The 19,802-nt window shown below is 43.2% G+C and overlaps 1 protein-coding gene across 7 annotated transcripts in view; it reads left to right on the top strand.

The window, feature by feature from the left end:
* PCYT1B (phosphate cytidylyltransferase 1B, choline) overlaps window positions 1-19,597 on the top strand; it is a 46,215-nt gene extending 26,618 nt beyond the window's left edge. For 4 of the 7 annotated variants that reach the window (XM_009665390.2, XM_068917434.1, XM_068917446.1 and 1 more), the window contains 6 exons: window positions 692-808; window positions 4,030-4,181; window positions 5,123-5,201; window positions 8,759-8,901; window positions 11,276-11,464; window positions 16,473-19,597. In XM_009665390.2, coding sequence (XP_009663685.2) covers window positions 692-808; window positions 4,030-4,181; window positions 5,123-5,201; window positions 8,759-8,901; window positions 11,276-11,464; window positions 16,473-16,685 — 893 coding nt within the window. In that variant the 3' untranslated portion in view covers window positions 16,686-19,597. Of the gene's footprint in view, window positions 1-691; window positions 809-4,029; window positions 4,182-5,122; window positions 5,202-8,758; window positions 8,902-11,275; window positions 11,465-13,723; window positions 13,918-16,472 lie in introns of all 7 variants that reach the window. The other 3 variants (XR_011136009.1, XR_011136010.1, XM_068917471.1) reach the window with 2 other exon arrangements.
* The last annotated feature ends 205 nt before the right edge of the window (window positions 19,598-19,802 follow it).

Raw genomic sequence — 19,802 nt, forward strand, 5'->3', positions numbered from 1 at the left:
TTGCTCTCATCTCTGATGGCCTTCTGCTTGGAGGTCAGTTGCACAGCTGTCAGGCCTATCATTTGGTGAAGCAGCTCCTTTTTCTGTGAGAAGGCTGCTGCTGAAGATGTCATACAGAAAGAAGGAATTATAAGGGTGATAGCAGGGAGACAGTGAGAAAAATAAATGATAGGATCATTAGAGAGAAGAGAAGCGCTTGTGGGAAGTATGAAAAATGGGAAGTGACAGGTTTATGTGGAAGAGGTAAGCAATACATTTTTATAGTGGCAAGCTGTGGCAAAAAGAAAGCCACAGAGCAGAGGGGAGGAAAAGTGAGGGGCGAAGGAAGCAAGGAAAAAACTTCAACAAAAATCCAGAAGGCAGGACTGACTGGAAAGGCAGAGGGAAAAGAACAAGACATATGGAAGAACTCTGAATGAGACAGGAGGATGACATTTTTGCTAAATTAGAATAAAGGGATGATGGATGATAATAAATAGGCTGAGTCTGGGAGAAAACAGCAGTGAGTACAGAGAAGAACAAGTAATGAGCAGAATAAAGCACTGCAAGTTCGCTTATTGTATACTTTGAAAATCTGAATTGGTTGCAGAGTTTTTTCCCCATCTTATCTAGGAACAAAAACCTCTCCAGTAGAATTACATGCAACTTGTTTTGGGTCTGGAAAATCACTGTTGTGTTTCTTTCTCTGCAGTTGACAGACCTGTCAGAGTGTATGCAGATGGGATATTTGACCTCTTCCATTCTGGCCATGCTAGAGCTCTTATGCAAGCCAAAACTCTATTCCCAAATAGCTACTTATTAGTAGGAGGTAAGATCAGAGTTATTTATTGCACTGGATTTTTGCTTCTGTGCTTCAGCAGCAGAGAGCTATTGCAGTGTTCTCACCCCCAGCTGTTTATACACGATGACTCTGAGTGCTGCTTTCTCTCTGCAGGCTTTATGTAGGCTATTTGCCTTGAATTACATCTTACAATTGCATCAATTAAAGTAAAAGTCAAATTCTGCCCTCAGCAGCACAGGTACAATTCCTATTCTAGTTTAAGCAGGTGTCTGCATGACTCTGAGCTTAGAATAGCTCCATATGAATAATTTACCTTTTTCATTTATTCCTTCAAAATTGTTCAAAGAGAAATGAGTGAATGAGATCAACTGCTCATTTATTCCCGGCTCCTCAGTCCCTACACTGCCAGCCAGCCAGCCTATTTTCCTTGGCCGCCAGGTCAGTACCAATGTGTGCAGGCCCAGCCTTCAGCATCAACAGGGAAGCTAACTCCGACCTGTTGGCATTGGAGACCCAAACATAGGTCAAGATTTGAACATATTTTTCAGCTCACAAGTGTTGCTAGGTATGTTACTCTTTCTTTTCAGTTTATTTTGTGAGTATCTTCTGTTTTGCTGTATGGCTTGCTAACAGATGTTCAGCAGTTGTATATGCCAGACAAGTCACGTGAGAGCGTCTTAGTTTCCTGCCTAGCTGGCTGTGCAAGCACTGCTCTCGTGAGGCCTCATAAATATGCATTTCAGTTGCAGTTTCCCTGCGCCTTTGGGTTTGGGATGTGCCTCTCGTTAACATTTCACAGCGAAATTCTTCTGCTCAGATGCTTACAAAAGTGATGCTAAAGAGGCTGTGAATGCAACGTTCAGACACTTTATAAGATGCATTATGTTGTGTCTTTGTCCCAAATCTGTCTAAAAAGGGAAAAAAATATAAGACACAACATACAGGAAAAGCCAAATCTCCTTCTTATAAACACACGCTTCAGTTTTACCCTTGAGTTAATGAATTATAGCAATTGAAATGGAGCTTCCTGGGAGGGAAAGGAAGAGACAACCCTTTGTTATGAAAGAAACATTTAGGACTCTATTATTTTCTTATTGAGCCAGAGAGCTTGCAGAAGCAGCAGGTGGGGATGCATGAGTGTGAGGATTAGAAGAAGAGAGTTATGGAGGTTTTGTTCTTATTTTTAAAGGTGTGGGGGTTGTTGTCAGAGATCAGGGAAGGAGCTCTGGGGAAAAAGCCCGACTCCTTTGAAATTCACGGTATAGCTCCACTTTCCCCTTTATTTTCTGAGTGAAGGACAAAGCAGCCAGCACTCATCAGAACCTTTTTCCAGTGATGCATTGTGCCTTAGCATGTTTAGAAAATGGGCAGCTCTCCACACCCACGTACAATTTGTGCTGCAAAAGCACTGCTGTGATATGCCTTTGTGGGTGCATCCCCCCCCCCCCCCACCAAACCCTTTTATTTCTTGTTGTAAAGAATATCATTTGGAGCTGAGATTTTTTCTAATAGGTTTTTATATCTTCCCAAATCAGTCATTAGAGCAGAGAACCAAAAGGAAATACAGATACATTTTGTGTCTGCATTGTGCACAAATGAACAGTAATCAAAAATGAAATCAAACTTTTCTACAGAATTTGAGCAAAAATTATTTTCTGCTATTTTCTTCCAGGAGAGCCCAACTTTAAGGTGACATAGAGACTTTAAGTAAATATAAATACAATCTCAGAAGGGATCTTTCTACTGAAAATGCTTTGATCTCCATTCAATTTCTTATCAGCAGGCATCAAAATGGCATACTAGGATGTGAGCAGCATTTCTCCAGCTGAAGTACATTTGTATATTAATGTGGCTTTGAATTTTGCACAAACTGCAGAGCTAAGCCTCCTACATTTTTACCTACTTTAAAGTTCCTTAATGACCGTCACATCAAGAACATCAATTTTAGATCTCGAAAAGACTACCTCTTCACCAGAACCCTGTCTGACAGGGTGATGCTTTCAAATTAAAAAGACGCTTCAGCTGTGGGGCTTCTGTTGCTCTTCCCTGCAGCACTAATAATGTTGGATTTACCATTTGTCAAGTACAGTTATTGTTTGTTCCGGTGTCATTGCCAAGTGAGATCGAAAGGCATAGGCTTGACCTGTGATGAAGGACAACCGCAGTCAGCCCAGCTGTAAAGGGTATCGAATTAGTCTATGTGAGGAGATGAGAGACGATCGTAGCTAGAACGTTGTACAGAGTTACAGTCAAGGGGACAGGCCACTGTACTTTGTGGAACATTATGTGGGTAGGAAGATAATAGCCAACTTTTATAGTCCCTCAACAGCACAGGCCCATCATTTTAAAAGCGATATGATAAAGCATTGGCGCATCCAGCGTTAAAGATGCAGGATTTCTGGACTTCTAACTCTTTGCTCTTTCCACTAGAGCATATGGCTTTTCCCAGTCCTTTTCCTTGGATTTCCTTCTGTAATTTCCTGTTTGATTGTGGAACAAACCTTACTCATCTTTCCATGAAATCAGCTGAATTCAAAGCTCAACTCAGAGAGAGATTTTTATGAAATCTGTCATGACTTGTTTTCTCTCAGTGCTAATTTTGTGAGAAACTGGTCTTCTGTGATTGAGAGCTGTGCTGGCAAATTAATCATTTCTATTAATCATAAGAAAAAACTTTTTTTACTGTGGGGGAGGTCAAACACAGGAAAAGGTTGCCCCAAGAGGTTGTGGAGTCTCTATCCTTGGAGATATTCAAAACCCAACGGGACATAGCCCTGGGCAACTTGCTCTAGCTGACCCTGTCCTGAGCAGATGGTTGGACTAGATGATCTCCAGAGTTGCTTTCCTGCCTCAGCTGTTCTGTGATACATGAAGTTTGTGAGCACTTTTTGATTGCTGACACTTCACTTTTCTGTTTGTTTTTAAAACACTCTCCCTCACCCCAGAAATTTCACAGCCCATGAAATATCCACTTGCAGTAGGATTCAGTTCCCTTGCCATATGCGTAAGATACCATTTGAGATGTCCTACGGTATCTCAGTTGAGCTCTGGCTGCAGCTCCAGAAAGCAGGGGGGATCATTCTTTGGTCCAGAGTTATATCTGCTGACCCTGTGCAGATCTCTCAGATGCCCTGGAGCACCCAAAAATGGCACTAAGTGCTTAACGGAATTATCAAGAAATTATTAACTGTCAGACATGCTAATTGTACTGGACGTAGAGCCATTTTGTTGACACTTCCCTGTTTTAGTTTGCAGTGATGATTTAACTCATAAATTCAAAGGCTTCACTGTGATGAATGAAGCTGAGCGATATGAAGCCCTCAGACACTGTCGCTATGTAGATGAGGTCATCAGAGATGCACCCTGGACACTGACACCAGAGTTTCTTGAAAAACATAAGGTACATTCCTCCCCTCATCCCTTGTCCTCCCTCTGTAGACTGATGGTTAAGAATAAGCAGCAAGCATGTGAATTTCTATTAGCTGGAGTAAATTGTTTGATTTGGTCAATTCCAGCCACTGAAATTAGGTGTATTGCATCGCTTGCCTGAGTCTTTGTCAGAAGATGTTCTATTTTTCCTGGGTTTTTTTTTTTTTCTCAGTATGCCGGGATGGTGTCTGTTGAGGAATTTTTGAATGTCAGAATAACACTGAAGAATTATCCATGAATTGCAAGTGCAGGAAGGGAACTCATGAACCAGGAAAGCTATAATGTAATGATTGAAGTCCTGTTAAAGTCTTTAATTAAGGGCACATTTCTTATTAATTTCAACAGGTGCAATAGCTGGCCAGATGTACATAAAAATGCCAGCAGTTAAGATGTATGTAACTATTCTTACATGCTGTTGAGTGTCTTATAAAATATAAAAATATTAACAAAGATGTAACAAACTGGAGTTCATTTTAGTGTCCTTATCACTGTATGATGAATGTACAGCAGGACAGTTACTAGGTTTACTTGTATATATGCACAGACCTAAGGAGACAGAATCAATAATCCTGTCTCTAAAGTTTTGAAAGTTGGGTCTTTGCCACTTGACTTAAGAGCTCTTATGGTAGCAATAAAAGCAGAAACAGGTGTCTTCTTAGATTTTCTGTAGAATATCATCCAGAGACATCCAGAGCAAGGTGTTAACAGTACTTCTGGATATGAATTTTCTGTTCTTTCAAACTGACTGTAGAGCATAGCGGTTGTAGGCCTAAATCAGGTGCAGTATTTTAGGATGAGAATGTCAAAAGCAAGCCAGCTGACTTCAAGAAAAGATAGGATCCTCCGCAACAACCCCCACTGAACCAGGATTCGGTGATGGTGGCATGTGATTCTTCTTCTGTTCACCTGCAGATTGACTTTGTAGCCCATGATGATATCCCATACTCCTCCGCTGGCTCGGATGATGTATACAAACATATAAAAGAGGCAGGTAAGGGCAACTTTACATTTTAACGCCTTCCTTTTCAGCCTCAGTTTGAACTCTTGTTATTGCCTTTTGATCACAACTGCTGGGAAAGAAGCAGCAGAAATAATGTCACCCTAATGGTAGGTATGGCTGACTTCAGCAGAAGGGTTCTCTTTGTAAAACCACAAAGGATGTCCTTGGCTGAATTCCTACCATAACCCTCAGAAAACCATTCAAATATGTCATGAAAGAGTCCTTTCTGGCTTTTTTTTTTTAGCAATGTCAGGGTGTTCCACTAACAGGTCTGAACCAGTGAAAATGAGTTCAGTACCCACAGCAGCCCATCAAACTCTAGTAGTTTATTGGTAACCACAAACTGACTGCTCCTTGAACACACAACAATTCTCTGTGGGGGAAAGCGCGCAGTCCTTCAGGAGTCATCAGGATCCACTTCTGGTGTACGCTGAGGCTGCTTTTCACCACACTGGCAGAGGATTTAAATCAGTATGAGAGTAATTAATGTGTCACGACTCTTTAGCAGTTTGGTTCGTTCCATATAACATTGAACATGAACATACTGAAGGTGTCAGGAGGCTCTCTCTCTTCCATTCATGGATGCTGAATTAAAACCAAAGAGAACAACTTAAGCTATTGTTTGTCAGAAGCAGCTATCCTAACACAACGAACAGTGCAGGAGGAGGAAGTGATCAAACTTTTCTTCCACTGCTCCCTGGAGGTGCTGCTTTGAACACTGGAGGGTCTATCTTCTTCCTGGTCTACATAAATGTGTATATTGGAGGCTTAAAAAAATTCCAGAGAAAATCTACCTGATGGTAATCTGTAGTGTGAAGTGACATTCTCAAGCTGCACAGTGGCAGCTGGAGACCAGGTACTGACCTCAGCCAAAAGAGTAAGCTTTTCACAGTAGTGTTCTTGATCTTTTTCCATTTGCAAACCTCACTGTGGGGGCAGACTCACAACCCTCCTTTAGGCACGGCTGTTCTACAGTTTCAGAGGAGCCAGAGTGAGCATGCTTTCCTAGGCAATGGAACAAACCTGCCTCTGGTAAGGATGGGTCATTGAGGGACATACAGAACACACACGGGCAGGGAGCTATTTTGCCTTACATCTATACGGTGCTGAATACACAGTACAGCCCAGCAGGCACCTTGGTGTCACTGTATCATTATCAGAGCAAGCTGGAGAGTGCCCAGACCTGGCACAATCTTCTCTGCTGTTTTTAGGCATGGGTGCAGCATGCGTGCATCCTGCCAAGAAATTCAAACTTTATTTCTTACTTACAGTCACACAAGCTTGGTTGCCTTTAAAAGCAGGGATTAGTAAGATAAAGGCCTGCTGCATTTCTAATGCATTTCAGCCCAGATACTATAAATCATAAACTCGGTTCTCTCTTTCGCAGGTGCATTTGGTTGAAAATGGAAGGGGGTGCGAGCAAGCAGTTTTCACATTTTTTTTATGGAACAATTACCTCCAGCTGGAATCAGTGCTGCATCTGCAGTTTCTCAGATATCCTATTCATTTGCTCTCTGTAGCTAGATTTCCTTTAAACTGGAATTTCAGTTTCATCCTGTTAAGTTTAATAGATAAGCTGCTTTTTGTGGGGAGAAGGAATGGTATGGAGTCCCTGCAGGCCATAGATACGCAATAGAGTATAGGCTTGTAACTTCAGGAACTTGCATTATGTCCTGTCTACATCACTGGGTGATACTGGAGAAGTGAGTTCAATCTTGTACCACTGAGGTTTGTGACATTTACTCACCTTATTTGTGAAAAGTGTTGAGATCTAGTGATGTAGTAGTTCTGTAACGCTCCAGAACAGGGTTAATACTGTAATGAATTTCCCCTTTCTCCTAGGGTATTTTGTTTAAAATAGTCCAATGCTGTGGAAGCATTTGTGCATATTTTTCTCTTTTCTTAGTTGTAGTGCTCCCCTTTTCATTTTCCCACATCATAGGGTTGTTGGGGAGCAAACAAGCAAATGGGGACAGTGGGCCTTGTTGTGTAGCTTTCTCATGGACAACCGTTTTTCCACTGTTTTCAAAGGCTAGGAGCATATATGGACCACAGTGAGCAGGGTAATGGTGGGCTAACTGAACCCCTGCCTATCTGTAAACAATTCACTCCATGAAAACATGGATCAGTCCAGCACATGAAGCAAATGAAAGCAAAATCAGTGACTAAACATAGTGCTCTGATATGTGGTTTTGTACATTTACTTAAAACCAATTCAGTATTTGGCTTAGCAAGGGATTTTGTTCCTGGATTCTTCTAGCTTCTATCTGTAAAGGCTTCTGGCTTAAAGTGGGTTTTACTGCTTCCCAAAATAGTTTCCTGAGTGACTGCTGCAAGCCTGAAAAGTGTGAGCAGGGAAACCTCTCTGCTCATGATCAAAATAATCTCTTTTTTAGCAGAGTATTAATTAGAGATCATAAAGGAAAATAAAGCGATATCACATATCAGTCACTCAGAAGAGGCTGCTAAGCTGCTTGGTTCCTTCTCCAGACCTCTTTCTGACCCTGTGAAATTGGCTAGCAATGCCTGCCTACTTCAGGGGGATTAATTTGTCAGTAGCTATAGCACCCTTTTAAGACAAAGCACTATATTTTGGAAAACCATTTCCAGTGCAATCTCACAGCTCGCTCTCATCAGCAGTTTAATGTTGCAATTACGTATAAATGATAGTAGTAATTTCTTGCAGTCCTAAATAACTACTAAAACAAGGTGTGCTAGCACTCTGCTATCACTGCCTTTGTGACTTGGTTTAACAGTTCATGTGATCCTGTCTTGATAAGGAGCAATTAAAAAGCAACATATTCCACAGCTGCGTTGAGGAAATAAAAGCAACATTAATAAATTGCTAGTTTTATCAGGGGCTGATCTGTTGGAGGAGGGAGCATGGTTTTACAGCGCTCACGTAGCCTCAGCCACTCAAACAGGGGCTGTAGCAAGTGATATCCTTAGCCTCCATAGTAAATCTGTGTTTATTCACACCACCCTTGTGCTTCATCTTCCCGTTACAAGCTACTAGCACTTCCTGGGTGTTTTCCATTTATTGCTATGCATCTTTTACTGGCTTTGGCCAATGCTACAGGCTGGCTTGTTTTGCTCAGCAGAACAAGGACTGTGAGAGGGTGCAACACAGCAAATGGAGGGGAGAGCAGAAATACGCATGAGACCAGCAAAAGGCCTTTCAGTAATGTGAGTGAGAGCCAGAAGAAGAACTGTTTAGTGAATTGTCAGCAATTGTTAGGTCTAACGCCTTCCTGACTCGGGCACCCCTGCCAGTCTAGCTAGTAACTTTAACATCACAACTGACACTGTGAAGTGGACAAGTTTTAGCTGTTTTATAGGCGGAGGAAAAATGAAATAAATAGCAACTTTATGCCTTCTCTAAGCTCACACAGGAAGAACGGGAAAAAACTGAGAATAAGCTGGCCGGAATGTCAAGCCTCTTATCTTTGGTCAGGCATCTTTGCGGAGACATTCATTTTCAGTTACCTGCTGCATGGCTTGGTCCTGCCATGCTTTCTCAGTGGGCTTTCATTTCTCCCTTTGCTCAGGAATGTTTGTACCAACACAGAGAACTGAAGGTATCTCAACATCAGATATCATCACACGGATTGTCCGGGACTACGACGTTTATGCCCGACGCAACCTCCAACGAGGATACACCGCCAAAGAGCTGAACGTTAGTTTTATAAACGTGAGTACACTGATCTGCATTCGTTTCGGAAAGGGTGTCTGTGAAGAGCGCAAACTTAAAACAAAGGCTAAGAAAGCATATCTTCCTCCTGTTGCTTTTAAAATAGGAGACAAAGCTGGGAAAAATTTAGTTTAAAAGAAACTGGTAAGCTGAGGATTGTTTTAACTAGTGCTAGTAATTAGCAGCTTTGTTTCTGTCCTACGCTTTGATGTTTGTAAAAAAGCTACTGCTCCGTGTTTCTTCTTGAGCTGCAAGTGACTGAGTATCAAGAAGGAAACCAACCCCCAGCCATAGTGCCCTCAAGCACTGACCCAAGAACTGACTCTCTTTCTGTATTTCCCTTGTGAGAAGACAGCACAGATTTTTGACATACAAGCTTTTTCTCTACAAAGTAACAAGATAAAAATAGCAAAACAAATGGCCCAGTAGAAGCCCTTTAAAACACAAGGAAGTGTTTTAGGAAGCTGGTGTTTAAATGATGCTGAAGAGGTTAGAAATCACAATATGTAGTGTGATAAGTAGAGCGGAGGTGCTCAAAGGATTGCTCAGAGGCAGCTGCAGCTTTCACATACAGAACTGCACCTCGCCCTCCGGTTAGGATTAAATACTTAGCAGAAATGAATTTACTTTCCTCCATCTTCTGTTTCAAGTCTTAACTATTAGGCCTCTGAAAACCCCACGTTACTGAAAGGTTCCTCATGATTGGGTTTCATCACAGGATGACTTTCTTCTCATTTGGGAACTAGGATATCCCTTATGACAGACTGAATTGTGTCATTTTGTGAGGATTTTGTTTACTTGTTTCTTATTTTAAGGTCTGGCAGATACATCATAGAACACAGGACATAAATATTTATTTCACTAAGCTTCTCTTCACTTTTCTATGTCTCTTTAGAACAGTTTAGTGCTGATGGTATATTTAAAACTTCCTGCTGTAAATCTTCCACCCATAGGGATCACAATTACAAGCATCCATTAGATGCACACTGGATGCAAACTGTCCTTTGTGGTTCTCCAATTTATTCTTTTTCTGCTCTGAGGTTAAGAAACTGTTGCATAACTTATGCTGCCCCCCAACCAAAGACACTGATGTATTCTGAAGTCCCTCCTGACATTTGGCTATTTTAGCTTATAGTAATCTAAATGCAGAAATACTGCTTTTCACCAGAGGCTTTTTGTGTTTCAAAATAAATAACAGCATTTCATCAAGACAGAAAAGAGTTAGTTTCCTAAATAGTTAAAGGAAGGTCTGGTTGTCCATTAGATGCAAAGTAGGTGAGGTTTCTTCAGATTTTATTGATTTTGTTTGGCCCTGTGGCCTGCAAAAAATATGTACCTGTGTCGTTTTGAATCCTTGCATCTGCTATTGCTTTGAAGTGCTGTCTTCTCCATGTAGCATTTGGCATTGAAAATAATCTCCTGAAAACATTGTGGGCATATTTTTAACTTCTAATTTGAAATGTGTTTACATTCTGGAGCGTAAGAATGAAAGGGCAGTTTAAACTTTTCTTTAATTAATTTGCAATGTTTCTCAAATCCAGAATCACAGACTGGATTTGCTAATGAAGTATGCCAGTGCATCAGGCATGTGAATGCTCAAGTACTTAAGTATATGTATTTGCATAGCTGCATTTTTTTCAATATTGCATTCAAGGAATTTTTAAATATAAAATACCATTTCTGTACATGGCCTGAGATTTAGAGGCCAAGCTGTGCATGTTCTTATTATAGAGATTCTAAACTGGGCTTTCATCAGTTCTTCTAGAGGTTCATGAGCTAGAATAAAACCCCCGTCATCTCTTTCATAGCAGTAGCAGAAAGAAAGCAAGTAACACATGCAAAGCAAAATCTGTTGAGTAAGAAGTTTTTATTCCATAGTTCTGATCCAAAGCCCTACTTCAGTATTTTAAGCTGCTACAGTGGAACTAAATAGCATTTGTTTTAGGAGTAAATTAAAGAGTCAGTTAAATGAAATTCACAGCAAATTAAAAGCTGACAGTGAGCTGTGCTTCTGCGGAGGTCATTACATCTTCAAGGGCACAGCCTTTTGTGAGTTCTCTGTGCTTTATTTCTGAGGAGCACAGAAGCATTTCAGGACAAAAACCTTTAACCTGAAATATTTTTTGAGCTTGGCCAGACTGAAGCTTCATAACAGCACCTTCTCTTTCCACCTCTATTTCTGCATCACTCGGCAATTAGGAGCCTGCTCTCTCTTCTAAGTTAGCTGGCCACACAAATAACATGTGAGAATAGTTAACTAAGGTCATAAGTAATTTTAGCATTAATGTAATTTTTTTTCTTCTTCCTTACTTTCAGTGGCTAATTATTGCCAAGCCCCTACATAACAATCTCTCTGTCCACACTTTTAAAACAGGAGAAGAAATACCGCTTTCAAAACCAAGTGGACAAAATGAAAGAAAAAGTCAAGAACGTAGAGGAAAAATCAAAAGAATTTGTTAACAAGGTGGAAGAGAAGAGCCATGACCTCATTCAGAAATGGGAAGAGAAGTCCAGGGAATTTATTGGCAACTTTTTAGAGCTGTTTGGACCAGATGGCGCTTGGGTAGGTATTTTGCCATCCCAGGAAATCTGAATGTTTTTTATTTATCCTCTGTAACGCAGATCGAGAGCAGGTTCTTTTGCTGCAGCCTTTGTTTTGAAAGCTAGCACAGTAGGATAATGTCAGACTTGCTTGCTGAATCCAATAATGCATGCCAAAACTGCAGTGGAAGGATTTGCTGCTTCTGTTGCTTCCTTGGGACAATTTTTGTCTTTTACGTTTGCAGAAATATTTGCCAGTGTGATGTTACAGGGTGAAGTTAGTTGTGATATATTACTGCATTCAATGGTACTGCATCATAGCAACACGCTACCAAACAGGCGAATACAGGTCTACTCTCCCTCTCAGCATTAAAACAGGACCACTCACACATCAGGGAGAAATTATGCACTGGTGGGGATGAGGGAAACAGAGACATTGGAAAAGCTTTTTAATTGCCTACTTCTCTCCATTGTCTGTACTCAAAAACAGAAGATGACAGGTTTTTAACTTTAAAAAATACTGGTTTAAAGTTCTGAAAAATTATTTTGCATGTATAGTGGCCAAGCCCATCTAATTGCCTGCAGAGAAGTCTCAGGTAAAACTGAAAGCACTTTTGAAGCTCTCTTCTGATTCATGCAGCTCCACAAAGCCAATTGGCCAAAGATATCCAGGTGCATTTGAAAGGCAGTCGAGAATTTATAACGTTGTAATTTTGGGGAGAAACACCACGGCTTTACCTGAGCAAACCAAAGTCATGCAATGAATTGGTGGCAAGTTGGTGATGATGCAGGGAGGCCCAGAAGTGTCCTGGTCCCCATCTTACAGTTTCAAGAGCTACATGCCATGTTGATTACTACTCAACTGAAAAATGCCTAAAGCTGTTCTGAAGCCTTCACAGGCTAGAGACTGCATCTTTTTAATCTCCTCACAGCTATATCTGTCCCACGCAAAAAGGCGTGCTCTCTAAACAATGCCTGTCACAGTCATGTAGGTGCCTAGTTTCCTTAGCAAATTGCTTTTTTGGGGCAACATATTATTTTTCTTGGGGAAGGGAAGACAGTAAATGATGAAAAAGCCCAGATTTGCCTGCATTGACCACATCCACATAAGTTGTTCCCAGTGTGGAGATGGTCCTGTGGCCATAGGTGCTGAATTAATAAAGCTAATGGATCGTGTGAAATCCATAAGAGGTTGGATGAGCGTAGCTGTGCAAAGACAGAATTTCAAAGCCTTGATCTCATTCCCCTCCTCTACCCATTCAAACTGCATATTGATGACACTTAGAAAGAACCTGTTGCTTTTTTTTTTTTTTTTTTTTTTTTAAATAGAACTCAGTTTATTACAGAAAAGGTGCTCTGCAGAGGTTTTTGTGGAGGAAGGAGAAGCCTCCTGTTTTACCTCTGCTTGAGCGTCCCAGCTAGCGTAGGAAACCTGATGCAATGACAGATCTTTGCTAGGAAAACATCCCTAAGTGTCCAGTGAAGAGGGAAATCTCCTTCCATTGTCGTAGAAAAAGCTTCAGTGACAGTGAGCTGAGGTGTTGTGTTTTTTTGTTTTTTGTTTTTTTTTTTTTTAAATCAGCTTGAGCCTGGCAACAGAATTTTTTTTTTAAACAAATAGCGATAACTTTCTATTAGTGCCAAAACTATTATTAACATTAATTTACCGTATCACTGTTAGTTAGATGTTGCTTTTAATGTTGACATCAAAAGTACAGGAATCATGGGCATGTTAGTTTCCCAGGTCAGTAATTTGCATCCATTAATATGCTGTTATTTCACAAATAGTTATTATAATACACTTCATGCTAGCATTAATTTTCTAAAAGTGAAGGGCCATGTAACTCACCAAAAAAAAGCGGTTTCTGAAAAAGGTCAGTTTTCAAACTGTAAAAATGTATACAATTCATTTGTAATTTTGCCACCTGTACAATTCTCTGTATGTATTTTCTTTGAAAGAGAGAGTCACAGAGGTGTCAGAAACAACAACAATTTATGTGGCACAAAACTTTTGTTCTGGTTTGGGAGAACATCACACAGCACAGTCTGGCACAAAGTCCTAAGACAGACATGTAGCTCCACAGAAGTGAGACACAGTGGGATTAATTCTACCTAATTTCAGACTCTTACAAGCAGATAGCTGCATTTCAACCCCTGACCAGTCCCTTCGAAGGGCCCTTTCCCTCTATTACATTCAGAGAGGAAGCAAGGGACAGCCGCACCAGGAAATGGCTGTGTAACCACAGACATCCGTGGTGGCTCAGATGAATCTCGCTTACAGGTTGTGACTGGAACCCAAGGCCGGCGCTTAGGCCACGCCGTATCTCCGCAGCCTGGACCTGAGTACATCCTTGGAAGTCAGTGGAAGAATCGGCAACTGGAAAGCAGCAGTCCTCAGCAGATCTCATCCTAAATAGTGTGAATGCAATCACAAGCCACAAAATTCAGAATTGGGCAGAATATTTTTGTCCGGTAGTAAGTTTGCCAAGTGCAAAGTGTTATCTGCCTAAATTGTTGGGATGTATGTGAACTCGCTTGAATCAAGGCTTTGAAATGCTTTTGCTGTCTCTGCTAATGGTCCAGAACACAGTCGACCTCATCTAACCTTCCTGTATTTCAAGTGATCTATTAACATTAATTTTATTTATTCAGCACCCAATAGCCACAGGACCATTCCCACCACTAGGAACACCTTGCTTGTGAAGCTGCACAGGTATAACTTACTGGCCTTGCTAGAGCACAGCTGGAGGGGAATAGAATTAGATGAATTACACCACCACCTCCTGCTGCAACAACTTCTGGTTTTAGCCAGCAACCTAGTGGCTAAAGCACAATCAAGGGTGCAGGAGGCAACGTGGACTGGCTGGGCACTTACACAGCCAATGGTGCGAGTGTACTCCCTTTCCACCCCTTCAAGCAGTGAAACCTTTGCTGAAGCAGGGACCAAAAGGTAGCTGTCCCACAGCCCCACTGAGGGCCTTAGCAGGAAGGTTGGACTCTCCTTTCCACTCTCAGCCCATCTCGCTCACAGGACAGTCAAGTGCCAGCTATCAAAGGGGATGCTCAGAACAAGAAGGATGGGGCAACGACTGGCAAGGCCAGGCCACCTGAATCTCCCTCAAACCAGTACCCAAACTATTGTAATGTTACTGAGCTTTTTGAACTGGTCAGTAAAGTCTCAGGGCCAGGGGCAAGAGAGAGTCAAAACGTTTTGCTTGTCGAGGAAAAAAACAAAAATGTCATGCCAAACACTATTTCTGTGGGGGGTTTGAGAGAATTAAACAGACTGCATCAAAACCAATATAAAAATCAATGCCTTTGGTCTAAACAGAAATGCTGCATTTCTACCATGGAATGTCAACCGGCTCCAGGGCTTTGCAAGCTCCAATGCCATCCTCACAGCTCTTGCCAGCATGAGCCCTCCCCTATCAGGGTACTTCTTTTCTGTAGCAGGCTGGCAATAGTTGTCAGGAGCAACCACCATCTGCTAACTGTCGAGATTTAGGAAGTATTGACTGTTTTGGACCTAACAGTAGTGCAAGGGCAGGTTACGTGCTGTGAGTTTTTATGCATGGGAGCATTGCTATGTTCGTCTCTGGGCAGGAACTGTTCTGTCATTCTGCACTGCAGTAAAATCCAGGCTCTAAAAGTAAGTTGATAAAAGCCAACATGATAAACATATAAACTGAATGAGGGAGCTCAGAGAGTTACAGCCGAGTTTGTTGCTTGTGCTTGATGTTTAAACCCCCTGGATTAGCAAAAAAACAGAAACATGATAAAAAACAAAACAAAAATTAGCATTTGCCCCTTCCTCTTGCAGGAAATACTGAGTTTCAAAGGTTGGGGGTGGGGGGGGGACGACAAGATGGACAGCCACATGCTTCCTGGCAGGGAGGAAGGTCATCACAGTACAGAGTCACTGCAGAAGGGAAGGGGAAGAGGAGCAAAATGAAAACCAGCTGAGAAACTGGATTTCTGCTGCCCAAAGAGGCAAGCCCAGAACGTACCTGCGGAACCATTTTACTGACAGACCCAAAGAGCAAGGAAACTTTGCCTAGGCTGGCTCTTCCTTTTGAGCTGAGCCTCTCCTTTGATTCAGCCAGTATTTGGAGCAAGGTTAAGAGTTCTTGTCCCCGTTTCCAGGAGGAGAAATGAGGTGCACAGATTTTGCACTTCCACCACGAAGCCTGCAGCAGCCACGCAGTAGAAGCCAGATGTCCTGTAACCCAGTCCCATAGCCAAACTGCAAGGCCGCATACAGTACTAATAAGTACCAGCATTTGCCTTACTGTAGCAGACCACTTACTTGAAAAGGTGGTCCCTTCCACCCCACCAGCTCTGGCAGATCCCTGCTCAGCCTTACAAAGCAAATGACAATAAAACCCATAACAGAATATACAGTCTCCCACTTGTTTCTCTTGAACAAAGACATCTGAATTCTGACTTTCCCTCCCACTCCTGCCCCATCAAGGTTTTGGGTCATGTATGCTCTAGGTAGCTGGGGAAGTGGCAGGGACTGGGCTGTCACCTTCCCTTGAGGAAGAAAGGGGACAGAAGCCTGCAAGAGCCAGGAAATGCAGCAGGAGATGACTGGTCCATCCCAGCACACTAAGGAAGAGGGCCTGGGAACAAGGAGCATTTGGAGTTCAGAGAGAGAACTAGCTTTTGGAGACGCAGGCTGACCTTCAAGTCTAAAAATAGCCAGAGGAAGTTCTCCCTAGTTGCCTGAGAACAATACACACTTTTTTCATACTGTGGGTGCCCTAAGACAAAAACCCTGTTATGTTAAAACAACTTATTACAAGCTGAGTATAAGAGGCTACGTCAAAGTCTGGGATGACAGCAGGGCAAAGAGGGTACCGTGATCCCTGGCTGTGTGTCAGGGCACAGAAGCCTGGGCTCTGCCCCCCCTGCCCCCCCCTCCACCCCCGGCGAGAGGCAGTGCGCAGAGCAGCACGTTTGCCTGCAGGTGTGCCTTCCTCCATCTCGGCGTGTTGTTCAAAGAACATCTTTTCCCTTTGCTTTTGCAGAAGCAGATGTTCCAAGAACGAAGTGGTCGAATGCTCCAGGCTTTTTCTCCAAGGCAGAGCCCAACCAGCAGCCCTACACGAGGCCGCTCTCCATCCCGTTCTCCATCTCCACCCTTTCCTTGGCTCTTCAATAAAGCCTCCCCTCCCTCTTCTCCAAAAGCTGCCTCTGCCTCCCTCAGCAGCATGAGCGAGGGAGACGAGGATGAAAAGTAAAATGAGGATATATTTTTTAACCATGGGACAGAAGAACAAGCTATGAACTCAACCACTGGATGGGGAGGAGAGGTGCGAGGAACATCTGGGGTATCTCTGACAGCCGGGAACATGCTCTGGGAGAAGATGTTGCAAACAGACCGGAGCACGGCAAGGGACGAGATCTCAGGAAGAGCTTATCCCATCCCTGCTTCCTCGTGGTGGCTGGAGGCCCCGCCAGCAGCGCTTGCCAGACACGGTACCAGGTGGCTGGCTGAAAAACATAAAACCTTTGTGCAAGTTCCTGTCTGTGTGTCACTGCTTACTGCTACTGTGGGCCAGGCCGGATCAGCGGGGGATTTTGCACTGAGGATGGCTGGTAGGAGAAGCAATGCCAGCCCTCACTCCTGACCCAGCACACAAGCAAGCGACAGCCACAGCTTATGGAAAGACAAGGTGTAGTTGTAGCTGGACCCTGCTAGCCTTGAGCTCTTCTGGCACATGAAGGAATGGCATCACAGCAGCAAAAAAAACCTTCAGACACAGGAAATAAAATTTTCTTTTCAAACCAAATCTGCCCCACACCCAAACCACAGCAGTGAAATGGAGAGCTGTCTAGTTGGGATAATGGAAATGCATTGAATATAGTCAAGCTGTTCAATGTTGCTTGTTAATCAAGCCTCTATACAGGACATAGAAAGATTTCAGGCTGTGTGAATCCCTTTTCCTTTATCAAATCTCCCTCCATGTCCCTAGTGCCTGAACAGCTACTTGATAACTTCTGTTTTGCTCCCTGGTGTTGCGTTTTGGAGGCAGCAAAGTAAAGGAAAGAAAGTTGGAATTTCTTGCTGGGAGAAATACTTATTTTGAAGACTTTGGCAACTTTTACCAGTCAATTCTAAAAACATACATGGGATCTCTCAGCCTAAGAAACAGATTTCTAGGAAACAGCACCACCACCAGATACATGCCACCAAACCATGAGCATAACAGTGCTGCTGCCTTCTCACATTCTACTAATCAGGTTAAACAAATTTCTGACAAAACTTTAAACAGAATATATTCATAGACACCCTCCCCCTGTGTGGGGGGACCGTTCCTGGGACCGTTCCTCTACCTTAACATGGAGAAAAGGCCGGAGAAAAAAAGAAAAAAAAAAAAAAGGAAAGATTTTAAGTAGGGTTAGGCATGGGGATTTTCTCCTGCCATGTGACACCCTTATGCCACCCCCAAGCAGAATCACAGAAACTGTAGCGCTAACCAAGCTTTGCCTCCTTTCGACGCGCTAACATCCAAACTGACCTCCTTCCAGCTTGGCAGTAACCTGGCTCTGCCATTCAGCCCCTCAGTTAGCATCTGGCGAGATGGCTGTAGAGTTACAGGATTTGCAAGCAGGGAGGGCCTCCCTGCCCTGCAGCTCAGACAGCTGTATTAAACATCCCCCACCCAAGGCGCTTCAGGAGGGCTGCAAAGCAGCTGTGTGATCTGCGCTCCTGGGCTCACCTGGCGAAACTTGCCTCGGTGCATTGGTACCATTGAGGTTGCCCAGCCAACAGGTCAAGGGGGCCGTGGCTGCCTGACCCCGGGCCAGCTACTGCAGAGCTCAGGCCACGAGCTGTCCATGCGCGGGGCACAGCAGCGCAGCCTCCACTGTGCCACCGCTCCCTGCAGTGGCAAAAGCATCACAGCACGCAAGCTGCTGCAGATGCCATCTGGCTCTGTGTTGCTGGTCTCCTGCACAGGCAGCAGCCGCACACGAAATGCTGGGAGGAGGAGGGCTGGGAAAGCTTCTGCAGGAGAACGAGGCAAGCTTGCCATGGTTCCTTCTGGAACAAAAAAGCTGTCAAATGAGATCCCGAATGGCTTAGCACATCTTATAGTAGTAACTGCTGGCAGCTATCCCTCCCAGGCTACCTCCCTTGCCTTGCCAAGTGACATATTAGATAAACTCCCTTTTACGCCCTCCCTTTCAAATACCTTCCCCACCAGGTAAATTACAGACCCTTGCAACTAGGCACCAAAGTAGCCCTGTGCTTTGTTCATTCCCAACAATTTTTATCCCTCCCTCCCTAAGGGGTAACCAGTTTCTCTTCAAGAAAACTTTGCTGGACTCTTTTCTTCTTGCTGGACATCACAAGATGGAGGAAATCATTTCTCATGGCATAGTATGTCTTCTGGAGACCAAACTAATTCCTTCTTCACACAGCTGCAAAAGACAGATTAGCAGGGAATAGGGTGAACTGCTACTTTCACTAGAAAGCGCAAGAGGGTCACAGCCAGTGGGATGATGCAATTAAGACCTTCCTCAGCCTTAGGCAACCTGATACTGTAATTTCATATCTGGGATGCACTTCTTAGTTTTTCTGATCTTTGCAAGTCTGAGTCTTCCCATCAGAAACCGCTCCTCCACCATGGGAACAGTCTGCTCTCTACTGGTGCTGTATATACAACAAGCCATGTCCAAACATAACGAGGGCGGGCAGGGTTTTGTTGTTACTGGGTTTTACAATTATGTTTTTGTTTTAATTTCACAGTGCTTACTGTTCAGCAGCCCTTGTTTAATGGTTTGAGTGGAAGACAGCATCCATGACTTGTAAATAGGAACTGGAGAAAAACTCACCAAAATGACCTCTTTCTAACTGAAGCTGTTTCTCAGAGAGTCACAGGTGGCCACCTGGTGACAAAGCCATATTACTGTACCAGACATCCTTTTTGCATTTAGGATATCAGTAAGCTGAAGCCTTTGCCCTGCTGGTACAGACACCAATATCCATGTGCTACCCCCAGCAAATCAACCTCATCGTCTCTGGACACATGGATGGCAATTTTGCACTTCTGAGTCATGGCTGGGTTTTATTTTTCATGAGCGTTGCTTTAATTCAGTCCTGTTTATCAGCCAAACCCCCCATGAAAAATAAACAGTGTACAACAGACATCACTGCCTCTCACCTTCATTTTACAGCGCCTTTGGGTTCATAATTACAAGACTACCCAAACACAAGCCCTGATAGAGCCCCCATTGATAGCACAGTGCTTGTTATCTCCAGCCTCTGCATCCTAGTGCTTCACCACCTGAGGTAGCTGGGGAAACGCCACCTGAGCAGCCTCTCCAATCTGCCCCAGGTCCTGCTGCTCAAG

This window comes from Struthio camelus, chromosome 1 (assembly GCF_040807025.1).
Source record: "Struthio camelus isolate bStrCam1 chromosome 1, bStrCam1.hap1, whole genome shotgun sequence".
In the NCBI taxonomy this organism is placed as follows: Eukaryota; Metazoa; Chordata; class Aves; order Struthioniformes; family Struthionidae; genus Struthio; species Struthio camelus.